We start from the raw sequence: 21,889 nt of genomic DNA, 5'->3' as shown, positions 1-21,889 counted from the left end.
AGATGATGAGATGCTATATCCATCAAACAAGAACAGGAAGATTTTGTTTATTTATTTTTAAGTGATATGTTTAATAGGATGGTTTCCACAAACTACACTCTAAGTTTCTAACCATCACAATTCTGTGAAGTACAAAACATTAAGTTACAGGCTATGGGGTGAGAAGGCAGCATCCACGGTGGCACCTTTCAATCCTGCCTGGTCTAGGAGTGGCTGGTAGAGGAGGTTTCTTTTTAAACCAAGCCCTCATTTCAATGTACAAAGGAATTTCTCTGATCAATATTAAATTAAATTGAAAACAAAATGAACTAAAACAGCAACTACTACTCTACAGTGGGGCAGAAATGGAAGGAAGGAATGAGTTCATCAAAGTAAAAGGGAAGAAATCAGAGGGAAGGTCCTGTGGCTGTGGCCACTCACACTGTTCCGTTTTTACTTTTGGTGGTCTTTAAAGGGAAAAAGAAAATAAGAGAGAATTAAGGAAAAGGAACATAGTTAGAAAAAATGTGATTCCGGTTATTTCATCTTAGCAAGTAGCAGGAAGGTGGAGATGACAGGTGGAGCTGATGCAGTCATTTCACATGCAAGATAGAAACAAGTTGAGGAACAGAGAACAAAAGAGAAGGAGCGTGGCTCTTTAATGCCTGTTGAGCTGCCACTGTCACCCTAGATGACCCCTGGAACTATGAGAAAGTAAAAATAACAGTAAAAAAAAGCCAAAAACTTCTATTTAATACATTATTTTGGGGTTTTATGCCACTTGCACCTTAACGATATGCTAACCAATACAGCATGTGCTACACAACAAGTTTTTCCCTTAACACCTACAATATGAAACATAGAAAATTGTGTTCCGAGCTTACTATCTTGTCATTCTTAGCAACTATGCTGAAGTCTATCTTAGATTAGCCAAAAAAAAAAAAAAAGGCTGAATGCTAACACTTCAAATTTCAGGATTATATTCTAATCAAGTCTATCTTGTGTAATAAAACGTAATGCTGAAGGACCTATGGAATATAGTCCCAGGTGTCCACAGCACACTACTCTCATTGTTTTCAGATATTGCAGAATCACTCCACTGAGGCTTACCTTCAATTTCCCTTCAGTCTTACTTTTTTCTTTTAAATTCATATTGGATGACTGATGGCTAACATAATAAATATTTTATCTTTCTACACCCTTCCCCCAGGAAGAATATGCCTTTTTGAAAGTGAGGCATTGTCAGACACCTGGAGTCCAAACTTAGTTCTTAGCTCTTTTGTCCAGAATAAACATGGCAGCTTTTAAATGTTTTTACATTGCCATAAAGTAGCTATTAAAATATGCTATTCAATGTTATATAGATTAAAAATTCACTTTCATAATTAAACTAGAAATCCTAGACAGTAGAATGATCACAGACATGGAATAAAACAGATCAATGTGAGTTTAGCTGCTGAATTTCAGACATCACCTGTTCTATAAATTACAAGTATTCTAATATAGTATGGAAACTTCCACAATAAGTAAAAATTTTACAAAATGCTAAAGGAAAAATGTTCTGGCAGAGAGACATCAACATAATTCTGGAATAATTTTCTTACGATGTGTAGCACAACTAAATCAAATCATTAATGGACCCATTCTCTATTTCCACCCACTCTCTCCCTGGGTTCAGACTTATCAGTTCATGGGTGACTGGGTGGTATATATGGGTAAGATCTGAGGGTAATGGCTTTTGTATAGAATAAATATAACAAAAGGGAAATCTAAGATATGGCAAATCTCAAAGGTAAAATAGGACAATAAAGACAAGACATTTTCCAACTCTGTGAATAAATTCATTGGCCAAATTCTTGTTATCTTTGTAACTGAGCATTTTAATGTGAGCTCAGAACTTTGAAACACATCTTATCAAGCCTCTTACCTGGATAATATCAATTGAAAGTAAACAACTCAACTGCTGTTATAGAGCTAAAAGAATGAGGCCTCCCATTAATCAAAGAACAAGACTCTTTAATTTGTTTATGTTCATGACAAGAATAACCAGTTTACCACACAACCCTGCAGCCTTAAGCATCATAGTACTTACTACTTATGGATAAAGAAGAAAGAAATGAAGGAAAGAGAACATACTAATCTTGAATTCTAATATTCTTGGCACTTATTTCCTATTATGTCTCTAAAAACACTTAAAGACTGATGGTAGCTATAGGAGAAAAAATTGACACTCTTCTTACTTGCATAAGGTGACAGTGTTGATACTGAAAGGCTGCATGACCACTTCTACACCCATGTTCCCGAAATCAGTTGATGGCCACACACCTTAAAATTTATCCTGGGGGGCCAGTGGAGTGGGTGGGGGAGGTCCTTTTGAAGCAAATACCACTGACAGTCCCACAGCAAGTGAGGTAGCATATTCTGCCAAATACATGCTTAGTACTCAGTACACCTGATGGCCCCACATATGCCACCAACACTCCGCCAGCTTCCGGCCAGTACAGTTTCTATGCAACTTCCACCATTCCTTGAAACCAGTTCTTCCCTCACCATTTCCTATACTGACCTCTAGGCAATATTTCTCAATTTTGAGTTTTCCTCAAATGGAAGCAATAATGTTGGGGATTTTCCCGCCTATAACACAATGATTTCACACTTTATCTATGCTTACCTGAAAAGGATATGAGTGACTAATAGACACTCAAAGTGCAAAAACCTTGCCAAAGTGTGGAAAAATTAAGGTAGGATCCTTAGCCAAAGTTCCCCAACTTTGTATCATTGTGCACTATCAAACAGTTAGTATTTTAACTATTAACTGCCGAATAAGTCAGTATGTACAATTTAAAAGGTAAATGATTCTATTCTTTTATCCCATTGTAAAAAAAACAATGAGCAACATATTTGTAGAAAGTAAAAACCAGGTGGAAAAAAAAATAAACAGCATTGCTAATCACAGTAGGAGCTAGATATTTTAGCAAAGCCTCTTATCTATTATTCTAAATTTAACTGAAACTGCAACAAATGATATGTAACTGCTTGTTGTATTATAAAATGGAAAAAAAAACCCTCACCTTCTCAATATTTATCTGGTGCTTTCTTAACCTTTCCAGGTCTGTTGGAATTACTATCTTAGTAAATTTCTGGATAGCTGGTTCAAGACGGCGTAATTTCACTTTTTCTTCATCTTCAGACATCCTAAAAAAATGTTGTGTCACTTCTACTTGCAACAACTGACTTCTCCGCTCATACGGAAAAATCTAAAAGGGAAATATTTAAGAATATTTTAAAATCAGCTTACCGTTATTTATAAAAGCCAACAATTAGGCAATTTTATAATTTATTCTAAATATGTATTCAACTTAATGCTGAACTTAAATGACTTGCTTTCTGTTTATAAAGTCTTTTATTCTAAACCCTTTTTCTCTCTACAATCCTAAGGTATGTTTAGAGTGTTTAGAAAATATAAAAAAGAAAATAAACAATTATCTCTTCACCTATAGTTAACTATTCTTTCCACTTTGATGTCTGTCTTTTCAGGTCTTTTTCTACCGAAGGGTGTATATATGTATGGACTTTTCTCCCCCCAGTTTTTTTTCCCCTTTGTTGAAGTAACATTGGTTTACAACATAATATATGATTTAGGGGATCAGGTTCACACTTCTTCCCACCCCCTCCATGCAAGCAGCCACATTCCTATACCATAGAACACTGAAAGCCCCTTGCACCTTTATTCCTACCCCCACTCTCCCACGCTCCCTCCCCTTCTAGCAGCCTCAATTCTACAGTCATATTTCTAGGGTTTATTTTGGTTTAGTTTTGTCAGCTCCTTTGTGTGTTTTTGTTGTTGTTTTCTCTATATTCTACATGAGTGAAACCATCCAGTACTAAATACCTTTTTTATAAAAAACTAAGAGTCTACTGTCCAAGCTTTCATTTCCCAATGTATCTCAGACATTGAAACATTCTTTTAAAAAAGTATCAAATGGCAAAACTGGCAGAAAAATTTCATTCTTAATGTTTTGGCTTGTATCATACTCCACTTCTAATGACATCATAATGTAACTATATAATGATATACTTCACATATATTATAACATAGGACTCTTCTCATTTATGTTAAGTTGCCTCTTCACCTTCTTACAAAGTGATTAGCACTCTACAACTGATGGAAAAACTGTGAGTTGCAAGTTATTTCCAATTTCCCACTATTATAAACTGCACCACAGTATAAATGCCCTCATACATAAATCCACACTATGCTTAGTTCTTTAAAATAAATACCTGGATGACACAGAAACATTAATTCCAAAGGGCACCTGCATCCCTATGTTTATAGCAGCACTATTTACAATAGCTAAGCTATGGAAGCAACCCAAATGCCCAAAAATAGATGACTGGATCAAGAAGATGTGGTGCATATACACAATGGAATATTACTCAGCAATCAAAAAAGATAAACACATGCAGTTTGCAGCAACATGAATGGAGCTAGAAGGGATCATGCTCAGAGAATTAAGTCAGAAAGAAAAAGAAAAACACCGGATGGTCTCACTCATAGCAGGAATTTAGAAAACCTAAATAAGGGACCAGGAAAAAGACTAATTAATACAAAGTAAAAATCAAAATCAATAAGGAACTATAAACCAGAGACACACTGGGAAGGAAGGGGAGAGGAAGGACTAGGGTCAAAATTAGGTGGGGGGGTGCAATTGTATGGGGAATATAACCAAAATGATAATGCATACATTGTGCAAAAATGAAAAATGATGTAAGAATTATATAAAATAAAATATTAATTAAAAAATAAATAAATACCTGGAAACAGAACTGATACACCTTTTTTAATGATTTTGATAGGAAATGTCCCCCAAAATGATTGTGCCTATTTATATCTCCATGAGCAACATATCAAAATGTTCTTTTATCTATATTCCAAAAAATACTTTATCATTCTTAGACATTTGACTGGTGACAAATATGCATGTTATTTTACATTATTTAAATTACTGATGGGATTGACTTACTAGTCATTTGTATTTCTTTCTCCATGAATTAGTTGCTCATGCCATGATTCTGTTTACTATAGGGTGTGTCTTTTTCTTATTAATTTATAAGAGTTTATTATATGCTACATTCAATTATTCCTCTCACATTAATGTGTCCAGGTTTATCACGGTCTCTTGCATTTTTTCACTACTATGCAGATGACAAACAACAGGAAGATATCTTCATATTGCCACCATTCCTACCAAAATGCTTTTGAACATAACCAATGCTTAAGAGAGGCTGTCTTTTCATATATATATATATATATATATATTTATTTATACTCTCAATGATCAAACCTGGGACAGTCTGAGACAGAAAATAATGAAAGTGTAGAACCACCACCAATAAAAATAAAAACAAGTCCATACTGATGCAAATAAATAACTGAATAAACAAATAAATGGAAAGGGGCTTTCTTTACAGAGCTCCAATAAATAAAGGGAATCACCATTAGAATCTCTCAGTGATAACTACTGAGGGCAAGATCCATCAGTGGATGCTAAAAGTAGCAAATAAAAATTTGAGAACAGGACATTCACAAAGTTTAAAAGCTTTCCCCAAAGATACAAATTACAAAGGGAAAAACTATAACTTTAGAGAATCCCAGTAGCTATCATCCTAACCAAGTGATGGAGAATAATATCAAAAGCAGTAAGTCATATATCTTTTTAGATATGAATTCAAAAGGCACCTAAATATCCACAATATGGGTGAAAATGCATGACCTTAATCTATCATGAGAAATCATCAGACAAACCCCACCTGAGGGACACTACAAAATAACTGACCAAGACTTTTCAAAAGTATAAAGGTCATGAAAGACAGAAAAAGACTTAGAAGCTGCTCTGGAACAGAGAAGATTATGAAGCCATAACAACTAAAGGCAGGATGAAAGATCTTAGACTGGATCCTGCAACAGAAGAAGGACATTAGTAGGAAAAAAAAAAGACGAAATCTGAAGAGTTGGTTCTATAGTTAATATTGTGCTGATGTTAATTTCTTTCTTCTTAGCATTCTTCAGAGCAGCAATAGTTTTATTTACACGATCTTACATGCGCCTCAAATACATGTGTGTATATATATATACAATTGGAAAATCAATACAATTTGAAGGGAAAGAAATAAAGGCAAGGATAGTTTTCCGGGCAGATCCATATCACAGAAATTGATGTCATCTCACCCACCTAATTTTCAGTGATATTTACAAAAAGATAGTCTATCACAGGGAATGATGTTAATTTCTTGCTTTTGATTTTAATAGTTAGTATATAACTATAGTTACATAAGGTGTTACCATTAAAGGCAAACTCCACTTTTGTAACTTTTCTGTAATTATAAGATTTTTTTTAATGTATGAATTGATGTATCACATATGACAGGTGAAAGAAACCTTTTGAAGTCAGAGAACTGCATTCATATTTGCTTGCACTGAGGGGAAAGCGCGTGTGCCAGGTGCTTTACAAACTTTATCCTGGGGTGCTTACGAGTATCAGCTGAGCATCATCACACTCACGTTTCCAACGAGACCAATAAAAATACTGAGAGGTCAACTAAACTACTGAAGAGGGTGTTTATAAGTGAAAAGCCGTATTTCTCAAAATAAAGCGTCCAAAATCGCTGGCAACCCCACCTCGCAGAACTTCCAGCAGCCTGGAGAGCCCACATTCCGACACTATGGAGGTGCCCGAATGCCTCAGGCCGGGGGGCCCGGTGTTCTGACTGCGGGACGGGGTCCAGTGCTGACCCGGGAGAGAAGGGTCAGAGCCTTGGGTCCTACCGTATGGTCACTTCTCCGGGTCTCCCATCCCGAATTCACACAAGGAGGGAGTTAGATCTGGGACCTGTCGCCGGGTCTGGCCGGCGGGGGTCGCCCCCCCAGGGTCCCCAGCCTGGCGGTCACCCTCCTTCGAGTCCCGGGAGCACCTGGGCCACACCAGCCAGCCCGCCCCAGCACCCCAAGACGCGCGGCCCCGTCCCGGGACGCGGGCATCCCGCCGAGCCAGGGCCCACAGTGGGTCCCCCGCAGAGCCGGCGCCGCCAACTCTCCCGCCCCGCGATCCCGGAGGGACCCTGGTGCTCGCCCCACCGGCAGCCCCCCAATATTCTCTCCCACAGGCGCTTCCAAAAACGAAACCGCCACTTCTTGGAACTGGGAGGAGCCACCTCGGCGCTCGCTCTTCCGACCTGATACCCCGCTTTTCGCAGGCGCCGAGCCAAAGCGCCCACTGGGCGCGACGCCCACGGGCCAGCCACGGCCTGACGCCCCCGAGGCGGCCGCCCCCGAGGCCCCTTACCTCCCGCCGGGCCGCCCGAGGCCGGTCGGTGCGCAGGGCGCAGGCGCACGCGCGGCGGGGCGGGGCGATGGGCGGGGCTTCGAGGGTCACGCCCCCTTCCGTCCCGTCCTGGCTTCGCCTGGTCTGGTCCAGGTTACAGTGAGTGGGAACACTGTTTTGCCTCCGGACCTGGGGAATCTTTTTTTAGCAGCTATAAAACAGAGACACACTACGGGGGCGGGGAGAGGAGGGATTAGGGTCAAAATAAGGGGGCGGAACCGCATGGGGAATATAACCATAATGAAAATGCATACATTGTGCAAAAATGAAAAATGATGCAAGAATTATATAAAATGCAATATATTAATAGAAAATAATAATTATAGAAGTGTTCTTAATTTACTTAATGGTGGTGTAACCCCGAAACCTGGAGGCAAGAGACGCACAAACCCTTGTTGGGTCTGGTTGTTTTGTTTAAGGTGTGAGACAGTTCACATTTCATTTTGCAAAACTTTGCAGTACATTTTCCTTTATTCGGTCAGGGATTTTATGGCAGGCTGGCCTATATTCTTAGCATTTTAAACCAGTAGAAACAGAAAGGTTGTGGCTTCTCTCTCACACTCCCCAAAATCTTGTGAGGTGAACAATGCTCAAAAAGTGAAGCTCAAGGGCCTCCCCGGTGGCGCAGCAGTTGAGCGCTGGGTTGCGAAGCTGCCCGCGGCCTCTGCAGCGCCGGTTCGATCCCCGGCTGCTCCCCGGCCACCGGAGGAGGGTCCCACATGGCGCGCAGACCTCTCCTGCCGCCCGCTGCTCCCCTCAGCAGTGTACTTCGCTTCTGCCTGCTCTGCTCCTCGCTCTGGCCCTGGTGAATTCTCTCACCCTCCCGCGCTTCTGACTGTACCCAGTGCATGTATAAACAAACAGACAAATAGACAAACAAACAAATAAATAAAAAAACAAAACAAAAAAAAAAAAAAGTGAAGCTCAAACAAGTTGTGATATCCCCTCCAATATCTTGTGGAGCCCTTATACGAATGACTTATACCGATTTTATTGATAATGACATGGAGTGGCAAAGCTTTTAAATGACTCACTCCAGTCCAACCGGTTAGCAACAGAGTTGGAACTCCAACTGGGTTTAATTTCTGTCCCAAGTTCTTCCAGTTAAACCACCTGCTGCCAATGAACAAGCAGATGGCTAGCTTTGAAACCCTGTTCAGGTGACAGATCCTCCTTTCTGAGTAGCCTAACTCCCAGACGCAGTCTGTTTTATGTGCGTGACTCATATTATTGTCGTCAGAAGTCACAAGGAAGATCTTCCAGTAGAGTGGGAATAGAGGTAGAAATTGTGTGCCAAGGAAGATTAAGGGCCTGTAAGAATGCTTTGGAAGGTAATTTTAAAAAAATTATTTTTTAATTTAATTTTTAACATTTTCTTACATTGTTGTTCATTTTTATAAAGTATTTGATTTCTCCCTTCAAAATGTAGTCTCCACATTTCTCATACTATCTTACCACCCATATTCCCTGTAGTCTTCCCTCTGGTTTTGACCCCCTCTCCTTGCCGTATTCCTCAGATCCATGGTCAGCTTACTGGTTTTGTCTTTTCTTGACCTTTTGTTTGGTTTCTCTATATTGTGCATATAAGTGAGACCATTCAATATTTATCTATTTCCTTCTGACTTATTTAGGCCAGCATAATCCCCTCCAGCTCCATCCAGGTTGCCACAAATGGCATGGGTTTGTCTTTGTTGGTCACTGAGTAATATTCCATCATGTATAAATACCACAGCTTTTGATCCATTTGTCTATTTTGGGGCATTTGGGTTGTGTCCATGTCTCAGCTGTTGTAGATAGTGCTGCAGTAAACATAGGAGTGCAGGTTTCCTTTCAAATTAGTGTTTTTGTGTCCTTTGGGTAGATTCCTAGGAGTGGAATCACTGGATCACATAATAGATCTATTTTTAAGTGTTCTGAGAGTCCTCCACACAGCTTTCCCTAGTGATTGGACCAGCTTACATTCCCACTAGCAGTGCCAGCAGTATAAGGTGGTTCCTTTATCTCCAATCCTCTCCAGCATTTGTTGTTTCCAGTTTTTTTTTTAACGTGGGCCATTCTCACTGGTGTGTGGTGGTATCTCATTGTGGTTTTGATTCGCATTTCCCTGATAACTAATATTGTTGAACATTTTTTTCATATGCCTGTTGGCTGTTCCATATGAAGGTAATTTCTAATATAAAATGCAAAGTCTAAACAACTGGGAGGAGGGAGTAATAATGAATGCTGATGTTTGTTGTACAAACTCCAGGAATTAGCTCTAGAAATGGGGTGCTAATAAATTTCTAATGTAAAGGAGAAAAAATAGGGGATACCCTGGGGAATATTTTTTTAATGCAAGGGCCAGTTAAACAAGGTCTAAAGTACAGGCCATTGATGTTAATTTCTGAAAAAGCTACCACAAGTGAAATGGAGGGTTGGGGGTGTGGTATATAAGAATTCCAAATTTGGGTCAAGTCTTATAGGTTATTATGTGTGTGTTTGTTATAAGTAAGGTGTGTCAAGATAGCTGGATAGAACTTTTTAACCTAACAGTTGGTGAGCTTGATTTATAATCTTTAAATATTTAGACATATGGTGTGTGGCCCTCCTTTTGAACTCTTGCCCTGGGCCCTGAAGTTGTTAGAGGCAGACATGCTATAACTAGCCAACATTTTCTTGAGGTCGAAGGTCAAACAAAACAGTAAAAATTAAAATATATAATAATAAAAATATTGTAAATTATAAATATAAATTCGCGTATATAGTTACTATTTCGTTTGACCTTCCTGAGTCAGTGTTTAAAAACCACTTTCACGTATATACAGACCTACGGGGATGAATTGAAACAAATTCATAGAGAAATAGCTTTTCTAAGCAACAATCGCCACTTTAAAAATATAGTAGGGAAAAGAGCACATTCAAAACCAGTAGAATCAAGTTTGTGTTTATAAGGAATCACAATCCCTATTAAAGAAATAAGAATTATAGATGGGGAAGGGGAGGATGGTGGGACTAACAAAGTTTATTGTGGCGCTGGCTGCATGTATATCAAAGATTACAAAATTGTACATTTAAAATATGTGTATATGTGTTTGTTTGGTGAACGTCAGTTATGCTGGAATAATGAATTGCTCCAAGAGCAGACAGTTGACTCAAGATGGAACAAAATAAGGTATTATTCTAGAAATTTGGGATCAGGACTAAGATTCTAACTTTAGTCTGGTTGGTTCCTTGAAAGAATATTTGTGGCAGAGCTCCTGGTATCTATACTTTTCACACCATATTTTGATGAATGAGAGGAAGCCATGGTGCATATAGATCCCATTTATATGTATAGAGAGATGCCATATGTATTCCTCAGTCATTGTGTGTAAAAAAGCCGGGGGATGGCTTTTTACCATAGTTTATGTTCGAAACCTCATTGAAAATCTACTACCTTCACAGGGTTCTTGCTCTAGTCATAGATTATGGAAATATCTACTGCAGTTCTAAATGCATTTTGTTTCCTTGTGCATTCTATCATTCCAACCATTTTGTGAACTGAAACAAAGTTAAAAATAAAGTGACAATTGCGGTTACTTTGGGGATGGGATTAACTGGGACAGGGAATCAATAGCTTTCTGGGTTGTTGAAAATGTTCTATATATTGATCTGTTCTGATTACATATGTGAAAATACATCAAGCTGTACACTTAAGATGTGTGTGCTTATGTTACATACCACAATACAAACAGAAAATAAAGAACCAGCAATTCTTGATTTAAAACAAACAAAACCTCTTAGTAAACTTCCTTAATATAGTTAAATACTATAGGAATACTTCCTTAATAAAATTTCTATTGCCTCTCTGAAGTAGTGGTGAAATAGTAACAGTAATCCCTACCCTTTGGCCACCTTTGAAAAGATAGTAAAAAACCACGAAAGAAAGTGGAGGGAGGTGAGAATGATCAGATGCACAAAAAAAGAAAGAAACACAATTTGGAGCACATTTGAATTCTTCATTCTAGTAGACTCCTGAGGTTTAGCTGCACCCCAACACTTAGGTCTGGTTACATACCCAAGCCTTCTAACTCCTCACCTAGCCCCCACCTCTGCTTTCTGTTTAATTGCATATTAAACAAGCTCAGGTGAACTGTTGTATGACTTTTGATCAAAAGAGCTTTAAGGGCCCTCCCCCGCCCCCCCCCCCCCCCCCCCCCCCGTTGGTGCAGCGGTTGAGCTCTGGGTTGCGAAGCTGCCCGTGGCCTCTGCAGCGCTGGTTCGATCCCTGGCTGCTCCCCGCCATCGGAGGCAAGTCCCACATGGCACGCAGACCTCTCCTGCCGCCCGCTGCTCCCCTCAGCAGTGTACTTCGGTCCTTCTGCCTGCTCTGCTCCCAGCTCTGGCTCTGGTGAATTCTCTCACCCTCCCGCGCTTCTGACTGTACCCAGTGCTTGTATACATCAATCAATCAATCAATCTTGTATAAATAAATAAATAAATTTTTAAAAAAAAAGAGCTTTAACTGGTCCTCTCTGGTGGCACAAGGGTTAAGTCTCAGTACTATGATGCTATCCACAGCCACTACAGCGTGGGTTCCATCCCTGGCCACTGCTCCACTAAGCAGTGTATTTCAGTAGATCTGCCTGTTCTGTTCCCCACTCTGTCTCTGGTGAATCCTCTTACCCCCACCCCCCACACCTCTAGCCTACACCCCAGTTTTTCTATGCATAAATAAATTTTCTTTAAAAAAGAGCTTTAACTATTGTGGATACAAAATCCCATTTATTTCTACTATCTTATGATATAATTTTAAATTTATATCACTGAGTTTGGTACTTACACCTCTCCACTTTCTGCTTTACTGTCTGTCCTCCATCACGCACACACACACACACACACACACACACACAAACACACACACACACACACATATCCCATCACCACACAGTCTGTTCTCATCTATTAAAATAATACAGACTGGGCCTCCCCAGTGGCGCAGTGGTTGAACGCTAGGTTGCAAAGCTGCCCGCAGCCTTTGAAGTGCCGGTTCGATCCCCGGCTGCTCCCTGGCCACCGGAGGAGGGTCCCACATGGCGCGCAGACCTCTCCTGCCGCCCGCTGCTCCCCTCAGCAGTGTACTTCGGTCCTTCTGCCTGCTCTGCTCCCAGCTCTGGCTCTGGTGAATTCTCTCACCCTCCCGTGCTTCTGACTGTACCCAGTGCTTGCATTAATAAATAAACAAACAAACAAACAAATAAATAAATCTTTAAAAAAAATAAAATAATATAGACCTTTTAACAAACCAAAAGGGATTTTTTTGAGAGCCCAGCATGTGAGCCATGCCTGTACATGGACTTGAGGTCTGAGGGAAGTCATCTGCTGTGAAATAACAGAAAATATATATTGGTCTCTGGTTCCTGACACAGAGCTAAATCCTTTGGAATTTCCTGGGTAATAGAATTGCCTTTTACTTTTAATGAAGCTACTCTTGTTTAACTCCTGGATAGCACCTAGATAGCGCCAGAAAGACCAAGTCACGATTAAAAGTCTGGAGCTTTCAGCCTCACCCACCCCCCCAACCACCCTCCAGGAAGGGGCAGAAGATTCAATTCAAGATTGCTCCTTCCTATGTTTTGGCACCTCCATCAAAATTGTAACAGTAACACTAGAAGGCCAACAGTAACACTAGAATACTCCACTCATTAGTCATTCACCACTTAGGAATGAATGCCCAGCCATCTGCCTATATACTCCTCACCCTCCTTTTAAATTTTTATTCTTTTAACTACCTTAATTCTCAAAACTTACTGTGACCAATTATGGTAGCACTATATGGGCATTTTAAGCAATTTTGAAGAGTAAATTTGACTAAATTTTGCTTTATTCTGTGACTTTTTTTTTTTTAAAGATTTATTTATTTGTTTGTTTGTTTGTTTATACAAGAACCAGGGTATAGGCCAGATGCTTGGGAGGGTGAGAGGATTCACCAGAGACAGAGCAGGGAACAGAACAGGCAGACTGACAAAATACGCTGCTGAGGGAAGCAGCAAGCGTGACAGGAGAGGACTGCTGCACCATGTAGGACCCTCACCGGCTGGCTGGGATCAAACCGGTGCTGCAGAGGCTGCGGACAGCTTCACAGCGTGGTGCTCAACCGCCTGCGCCACCAGAGGAGGCCCTATTTTTTTATTTTTAATGACAATGTTAGTTTATAATATAATCACTCTTTGTTTCCTCATACCCACATTCCTTGCCATCCAGTTTGCCTTCAAAACTACTATACTTGCAATTAAAACACATAAGTTGTGTTAACTTAGGCAATTTATAAGGCACCTTGAATTTTGTGGTATTATTATCATGAATGTCAATATCACTTCATAGAAGTACAGACATGCAAACTGATAAAGATTCTACATGGGCCTAGTCTCTCTAATTTTATCTCCCACTACTCAGCCTCACACAACCTCTTTCTTATATAATCAAACTCAGCCTCAGTATTTTTCATACCAGCCCTTTTCCCAGTCTTACCCTTTTCTTCCCACTGGAATATTCACCAGTTGCCGCTCTGTTTATACATCCAAATCCTACTCATCTTTCCGTGTTCACTCCAAATGTCACCACTCCTAATATTTCTAGGATTTTTAGATTTAATGCCTTTTTCCTCCAAACACCTGCTTTGTAATCTGATCCTTTTTTTTTGACATTTCATTCTCTATATTTTATTACAGTAACTTGATTTGTGTCCAAATTGCCACCTCCAGTGCTTTTCAGCTTTTTTCCTGTCATGGCATAAATAGAAAATGATAGGTGCAAGGCAAACCTGAAAGAAATCTTCTCAGCCTCTGTCTGTGGCTCAGTTGCACAGGTTACTGGGGAAGTCAATGCCTCCACATAGCTGTAAGAGATTCAAGCAATGGGGATTCAAGCAATGGTATAACCCCTTGTTAGAATATAGACTCCCAGAGGGCTGGATCCATGTTTTCTTATTTGTGTATGCACTTACAGAGTCTAATTCAATGACTTACATCTACAATATGTGATTGTAAAGTGAATAAATGTCAATGCTATTTAGTTTGCTTCTGCGGGGTTCTGAGATTCTCCATTTTCAACGCTGACATGTAAAAAACTTGAAAGTCATCATTTCAAGCTTACTATGTTACTTTTCCTGGACTCAAAAAAACCAAAGGCAATGAGAAAATCCTGAAAGAAACAAGAAGGAGAAAAATGCCTACTTATAGAGGGATGAGGATAAAAATGACATCAGAATTCTTATTAGAAACCATACAAGCAGCAGAGAGTGGAGTGGAATATTTAAAATGTTGGGGAAGGAGAAATCCAACAAAACACAAGTCTAGAACTTGATAGCCAAAAAAATGATCCATTACAAGTGAAGAAAGAATGCTTTTCCAGACAAAAAAGGTCAGGGAATTTACTTCCAGCCATATTTTCTGCAAGAAATGTTAAAACAAGCTCTTCAGAGAGACAGAAAGTGATACAGGTCAGAAATTTGAATCTATGTAAAGAAAGGAAGATCCTACAGAGGGGATAAATAAAGTTGAGATAAAATCTTTTACTTTTCAAATTGTCAGAGGAACAGTGAGGACCAAACTCTGGGCCAGTGAATAGTGTGCTGAACAGACTCCACCCCCATCTCCATGCCAACAAGATCCCAACCGCCTTGGATTACAATTCCCAGCATGTCATGAACTGGGCATCCTGAATGGGGCTGTTGGGAAGGAGGAAGGAGCAAGGTGGTTATGCAATTGGTGTGGCATGAGGAGGAAGGAGGAGACACATTGGAGAGGCTGATCCTGAGACTTTAGTGATTTGTCAGGTGGGCAGGATGGTGACAGCCATCATCTTGACCTCATGGTGGATTTTATGATCCATGGTGCATATATGTTATGATCCATTGTGAAATTTGGTCTCTCCTCCTGTCCCAGCTCTCTGGGAACCACCTAACCCCATTTTTGTAGTTCCCCCCAATGGGTGGTACCTTAGACTTCTGGCAAGGCTTTGGGTCTCAGCCATGTCTCCCTGTGACCAGCCTGTTTGCCTAGGCATTTGCCCATCAGAGACAGGTGATTTTTGGAGTTTGATCAGGAGGCTGTTATTTGAAATCTTTTCTTCTCTCTCTTTTTGCCCTTTGAATTTCACACCAATTAAAGATCTTTACCTTGATGCACACAGATAGACCCTTTGAAAGGGTAAAATGATTTTATTTTTCCTTAACAGCTTGGAAGCCTTGGGGCATGCCTCAGTTTTGCCTAGTTTCATTCTTGTTCATTGAGTTAACAGATAAGTGTTCAAAATACTAATAGTGCTAAGTATTGGGTAAAATAAATGGTAGCAGTATTTTAAGGGACAGGAGGGAGGTATTGGATATATTCTGTTGTAAGATATTTGTGCTACCTGAAAGGTGGTAGAGTGATATTTAAGATTAGTTGTAAATATATATTATAAACTCAGAGTAATCACTTAAAAAAGCTTTAAAAGAAATATAATTGATATACCGGAGAAGGCAGAATAATAAGAAACAAATGAAACAAATAGAAAGCACTTACAAACACAGTAAATATTAGCCAACTACATCTTTAAACAAGAATGCTCTGAATATACTAATTTTTTATCATCATGATTTCAGAATGAACAAAAAACAAGACCCAACTTTATGTTTTATACAACAAACCCACCTTAAAATAACGACAGTAAAGTTAAAAGTAAAGAGATGGAGAAAGATATACCACGCTAATATTATTCAAAAGAAAGTAGTAATAGCTGCTCTAAAAATAGAAAAAATGTCCTAAAATGCAGTCATTTATGCCAGACACCCCCACCTAGATTAATATTTAATCTAACTGTAGTTAATATTTAACCTAACCTCTTCCAAAAGTGTATTCTTTAATTATGTTCATTGAGGTAACACTGGTTTACCACACTGTATATGTTTAAGGTGTACAGGTTCCCAACTCTTCAAATATGTATTACCATATACCACACTAACTACCAAAATCCCAATAATCTGCCGTAGTTCCTTGGGCCCTCTCCCCCATTTCCTATGCACCCCCCCCCACAACCCTGTGCCTCTGGGAGCCTCAGTTGTACAGTCAGATTTCTAAGGTTTGTTTCCTAAAAGTATAATCTTAATTCAATCAATCTGGAGTTCCCAGATCAGCCCCAGTGGGGTAACTGAGGGGCCTTTCCAGAGAGGGAAGGTGATTTTACAGGAAAGAATCTTTTATTTTGCTAATAACCCACCTCTTTCTGTCTATAAAAGCCATGCATATTTGTAAGCCCTTGCAGCAACTAGAATCATTTAATACAGCCAATGAGATCTTTAAATTTGTGAATTTTGTTTTTTTAACAAATAGCTGTATTAATTCCAGAAAAAGCAGATTGTGTGCACCTGACTACATAAAATATGACGGAAACCGATAGAACTGTAAGAAGTGGGCAGAGTGCCTTACAAATAGAATATGAGAACAACAGGGCCAAAATTAAGTTCATGAAAGTTACATTTCTTCAGGCAGCAAGACTGTCACAGAAGAACTAAGGAAGTATAACAATAGGGCCAAATGATTTACAAGATACTAAGTACTTCCAGATTCCTGTTGGAGAAGATGCCAGGAGCTCTCTTTTACAGGATTATAGAATCTATCCTCAATCCTTTGACAAGTGACACTCTCACCAGTGAGCCCTCTAATCCCTCAACTAGTGAAATACATTTACGGAATTGAAAATCAACAAAATTCACAAAGAGCCCCACCTTCCCTCTTCTGAACCCAGCAAGCCCCCAAATCCCATTGTCATACCCCTTAGGGGACTTTTTCCCCTGTCTGTGGGCCTCAATGAATTGCAGGGGGTTTTTTGAGTGATATTTATATTTCTTATAACCAAAGACACATTAACTTTATGTTTCTTTGGCAGATTACTACCAAAGAAAGAAATATTGCTTGCTCCATGGAAATAAATTGATAGGTTCAGCAACTATTACTTTGCTTTTATAAGTGAACACTTCAGAAGAGAAATGCTTCAAAACTTTACAAATGGTTTTAAATAAGGGGGGAAAAAAGTCTTGAATCCCCATACTTCAACATTAAAGGACATAATTGCTAAGTCTGAATCCTTCTTCCAACATATGGTGAGTGCTTTCCCCTGCGGTCAGTCTACACCACCACCATTCCAGCAACTGTGCCAGACCTGGTGATTGAAAGTTTAAAAAGATCCCATTCCTGTCCTCCAGGGACAGGACTAGACAGAAAGACAGACAAGTCAATAGGTACTATAAACAAGTGCTATATTAGCTACACTTACAAAAGTTCTATAGAAAGGAGCACAGAAAAGGTAGCTTAAGAATTTAGTTAATGTAGGATTATCAAAGATGGGAGGAAAAGAAATTGAAGAGAGAGAACATATATAAAAGGCACAAAGAATGTGACAGTGTTATGTTCAGGTCCCCAGAGTAGAGGAGGCAAATAAGTAGAAAGAAGGTTGCCAGAAAGCAGGAAGACTAATGTATTTTTGTTTGTTTTTGGAGATGGAGGACAAGTAATGATAAAAACAAGATTCATCTGAATACATTTCAAGATCTAATCAGCTTTATGGAATAATTCATGAGTCCACTGCATTCCATCTAGCATGTAGGAAGGTGCTCAAGGAGTTGTACAAAATATAAGGTTTTCATAGTCAGAAAGAGGATGAAAGCAGAGAAGAAAGATTATTTCAGATGCTGGGGGGAAAAGGGAGTTTCTCTTACCTCAGATAACCATACTATGTTGACCAGGAAATTTCTGATTGGTTGGTTTTAAATTCCACATTTGGGAGAGGCTGAAATTAAATTTATGTTAGCTATTAAGGCTTGATGGGAATTGGCATAAATGACTCATTTTGGGCCTGTTTCTTTTAATAGTAATATTTGTCAAATCTCATATTGATCTGTTCCTATTTCAGATCTGGTTGTGGCATTGTTTAATTTTAAACCTTCCTTGTGAGACCCCTCCATCTATGAGAAACATCATACAGACTCCTTGTGAGGGCTCAGAGGCCCTCCATCAAGTATTAATTTTAATTTCCAGACTCATAGCCCACCGTTTTCTGAAGAACCATTGGAAGAACCATCAGGTTCCTATAATTTCCTATTATCCCATCCACTTTCTTGCTTCTGTGCCTTTTTTCTAGCTATTCTTCTCTTTAGAATGACTTCTACCACCTTTCCATTGATCAATATTTTACTTCTCCCTGAAGACCCGCCTCAAAACCCCTTTTCCCTCAAGAAGTATCCCTATTCTTTCAGCCAGTGCTCCCACAGTACCATGATTTAATTTTCTTCTGCAGTGTAGTTGTTCACACATCTGTCTTTCCATCCAAAGCAGACACTTACTGAAGGCAGCACCATGTGTTATTTATTGTGTGTTCCCAACACCTACTACATGGCCTGGAATGTGGGCTTGATAAATATTTGTCTTAAATGACACATTTGTCTCATCACCTTTGTGATCTCATCAGTCACCTCTAGTTTCACAACTGAGTTGCTCTAGCTGGAGAAACTTTCTGAAACTCAGTTTGCCAATGAGATGAGATTAGAGATAAAAATAAGAAAACCCCCTGAGGTATATATTCTCAACCCCGAGGACACAACAAAGCCACTTGGAAAACATAAAAAATATAGTTGCCTGGGTCCCACATTCAGAGAACCTAATGTAATTGGTGTGGAATGGAAGGTAGGCATGGATGTATTTTTTTGAAGTTGCTTAGGTAATTCTAAAGTTCAGTCAGTCAGTTTTGAGAACCACTGACTTAAAGAGGAAGTGAAAAATATATGAGCTACAGTGATTTCTAATTCACTTTTCTCAAAAGGTGATACTTTCCTCAGGAAAAGATAGCTGAAATATTGGAGGCCACACAATAAGTCAAACTAACAACTTTCTAGAGAGATTTTTGCTACAAGAAGTCTGAGTTATACTGTAAGAGGATTCACATTTTGGGCATGATTCTGGCCTTCATGTTCCTACACAGCATGCCTAGAGAATCTTGTCATTCCTACCCAGTCATCTTTAATATGAACTTGATACTGAGCCAAGGGACTGCTGCCTGACTCACATAAAGCCAATATTATGATGTTGTAAGTGCATCTCCATAAAAGGAGGAGCATTACAGCACAGTGAATTGGATGCCATTTTCCCCACCCCCACTTCCATGTAGCTGCCTTATATTACAAGTTCCAGTGTGCCGTGAACTGGACTTCTGGAGGAGGGGAGCTACTGAGCATTCATGTGGCCCTATGCAGGCAGGCACACTCTCTTGCTTTTTTGGTTTTGACTTGCCCCTAGGGACTTGAGGGAGACCCTGGGAATGGGTACTTGGAAGAAACATATGGGTGAGAGACACATGGGGAGGCCGTCCTTGGCAGAGATAATGGCAGCTGTTATTTTGATTTGTACTTTGGTTTTGAATCTTGACTCCTTTTGTCCCAGCTCTCTGGGGCCTGCTTAATCCCTTTCTTTCTTTCTTTCTTTCTTTCTTTCTTTCTTTCTTTCTTTCTTTCTTTCTTTCTTTCTTTCTTTCTTTCTTTCTTTCTTTCTTTCTTTCTTTCTTTCTTTCTTTCTTTCTTTCTTTCTTTCTTTCTTTCTTTTTTTCTTTTCTTTCTTTTCTTTCCTTTCTTTCTTTTCTTTCTTTTCTTTCTCTCTTTCTCTCTTTTCTTTTTTTTTGCCAGAGGGTATCTTAGACTTGTGGTAGACTTTCAGTCCTCAGTGACCCCACTTCAGGATGAGCTTGTTTGGCTGGGCATTTGCTCATGAGGAGGAGGGTAATTTTTGGAGTTTTATTAGGCATATCCTTGCTTCTCATCTCTCTGTATGTGTGCTAATTCTATTAAACTCCATGAACACTCATTCTGTTAAAAATAAAGGAGATTTCCATAGTGGTCTCCATCTTGGTTCTGTTTCCCAGTCTTTCCTGGCTTGCACTGTCACTTCTGGTGAGAAATGAAGAACCTTCTCATCAAAATACCTCCACTGGAGTCTTTGCCTACCTGATGATGTCTTATCAGAAATTCCCCTAACTGGCAGCCCTTGTCACATGCTTGCTACACTCACTATGTTACACCATCCTGCTGAACTCCAGCTAGAATTGGTCCTTAAATTAGTCACTGTAGCAGTTTCAGAAAAGGTGTTAGTTCCTCCTCAGTATCACTACCCTTTTTATTTTTTCTCACTAGCCAAAGTATCTACAGAGAAGGAAAGTACATATTTTGTGTCTAGAATTTGGCTGTTTTTTGGGGGGTGGTGGAATCAAATTTAACAATATAAGAGCAAAGGAGAGGTTAATTGCAGTAGTGCTATCCATAAAAATTTATCCCAGCACCTGGCAGAGAGTAGGAACCTAAAAAAATGTTAGTTTCTATTGTTCTCGGAGGGTGGTAAAATGTGTGGTATCGGTGATGGGTGGTATAATCTGAGTAGTTTTCTCTTTTTACATTTTTAGAGAGTGTGGAGAGAGCAGCAGGGTCCTCGAGGTTAGGAGAGGATTATTTTTTTTTCTCTCGATGAAATTGTTGTGAAATGAAAAGGAAATAGTAGTTGAGCATGAGAGAATGTTGTATAAACTACAAGGCACTATAAATATATGGCACTATTATTGTCATAAGAGATGTACAAGGCAAATGCCATGAGGGTTTGGAGAGAACTTATCCCATTGTGGAATTCAGGAGGAAATAGCATCTGCTGCTTAGTAAGGATGTTCTTCTACAGAGAGTTGGTTTCTGCACTGCATAGCAGAGGCAAACTGGTTGTGAGAACAGTTGAAAATTTTGTCTGCACTTTGTTAGCTATAGAATAGTAAACAAATACAAGGTGGTGTTATCATAGGTATTCCTGGTGATGGCGATGTTATTTTTGAATTTGAAAATATTGATCAGAATTTAACAGGTAGATCTGGCAGGGAAAGGTTGCATGGGAAGAGAAATGAGGGCTGGGTTGGTTTCCACCAACATTCTGGGCTGACTGAGAAGCTCTGTAACATCTGTAACATCTGTAACAGATTTTCTCTTTGAGCATCGGTTGATATCTATTCTGTCACATAGACCTGTGACAATGCTGGTAACACAATATTGAATAAGAAATGTAGTCTGCCCTTCAGGGAGCTCACCTTGATTTGCTTTTGAGGATGACGAAATATCAGATCAAGAAGTCTAGAGTTAATCTATAGGCAATGGAGAGCCCCTGCACATTGTGGCACAGAGGAGTGATAGGGGCCTGGGTTGCATTTCAGGTACTTCTAGAAAAGTGCTTCCCCTCAGCAGTGCTTTCGGTCCGTCTGCCTGTTCTGCTCCCCACTCTATCTCTGGTGAATCCTCTCACCCTCCTGCACCTCTGACCTGTACTCCAGTTATTGTATAAACAAAAAATAAATCTTAAAAAAAAAATCCCCTATTTCTTTGGGAAAAATAAAAGTACTTAAAACAGCTTTCAACCGGTTCGATTTACTATGGGGAAATAATGTCGGGTTAGCAAGTGATTGAGGCCTTCTATACTCAGGATTTCAAACATAGAATGTTGCCCCTCCTCTAG

General features: G+C 39.5%; 1 protein-coding gene across 3 annotated transcripts in view; it reads right to left on the bottom strand.

Annotated features, from left to right (window-relative positions):
- STX17 (syntaxin 17) overlaps positions 1 to 7,355 on the bottom strand; it is a 38,486-nt gene extending 31,131 nt beyond the window's left edge. Inside the window, exons 1-2 of one of the 3 annotated variants that reach the window (XM_037491827.2) lie at positions 7,323 to 7,355; positions 3,051 to 3,236 (exon numbers count right to left, since the gene is read on the bottom strand). In XM_037491827.2, coding sequence (XP_037347724.1) covers positions 3,051 to 3,173 — 123 coding nt within the window. In that variant the 5' untranslated portion in view covers positions 3,174 to 3,236; positions 7,323 to 7,355. Of the gene's footprint in view, positions 1 to 3,050; positions 3,237 to 7,191; positions 7,287 to 7,322 lie in introns of those variants that run through there. The other 2 variants (XM_037491828.2, XM_037491829.2) reach the window with 2 other exon arrangements.
- Positions 7,356 to 21,889: the final 14,534 nt, after the last annotated feature.

This window comes from Talpa occidentalis, unplaced genomic scaffold (genome assembly GCF_014898055.3).
Source record: "Talpa occidentalis isolate TD23 unplaced genomic scaffold, MPIMG_talOcc4v2.1 talOcc4.7, whole genome shotgun sequence".
Classification (NCBI taxonomy): Eukaryota; Metazoa; Chordata; class Mammalia; order Eulipotyphla; family Talpidae; genus Talpa; species Talpa occidentalis.
This window is presented reverse-complemented; position numbering and strand designations above follow the sequence as displayed.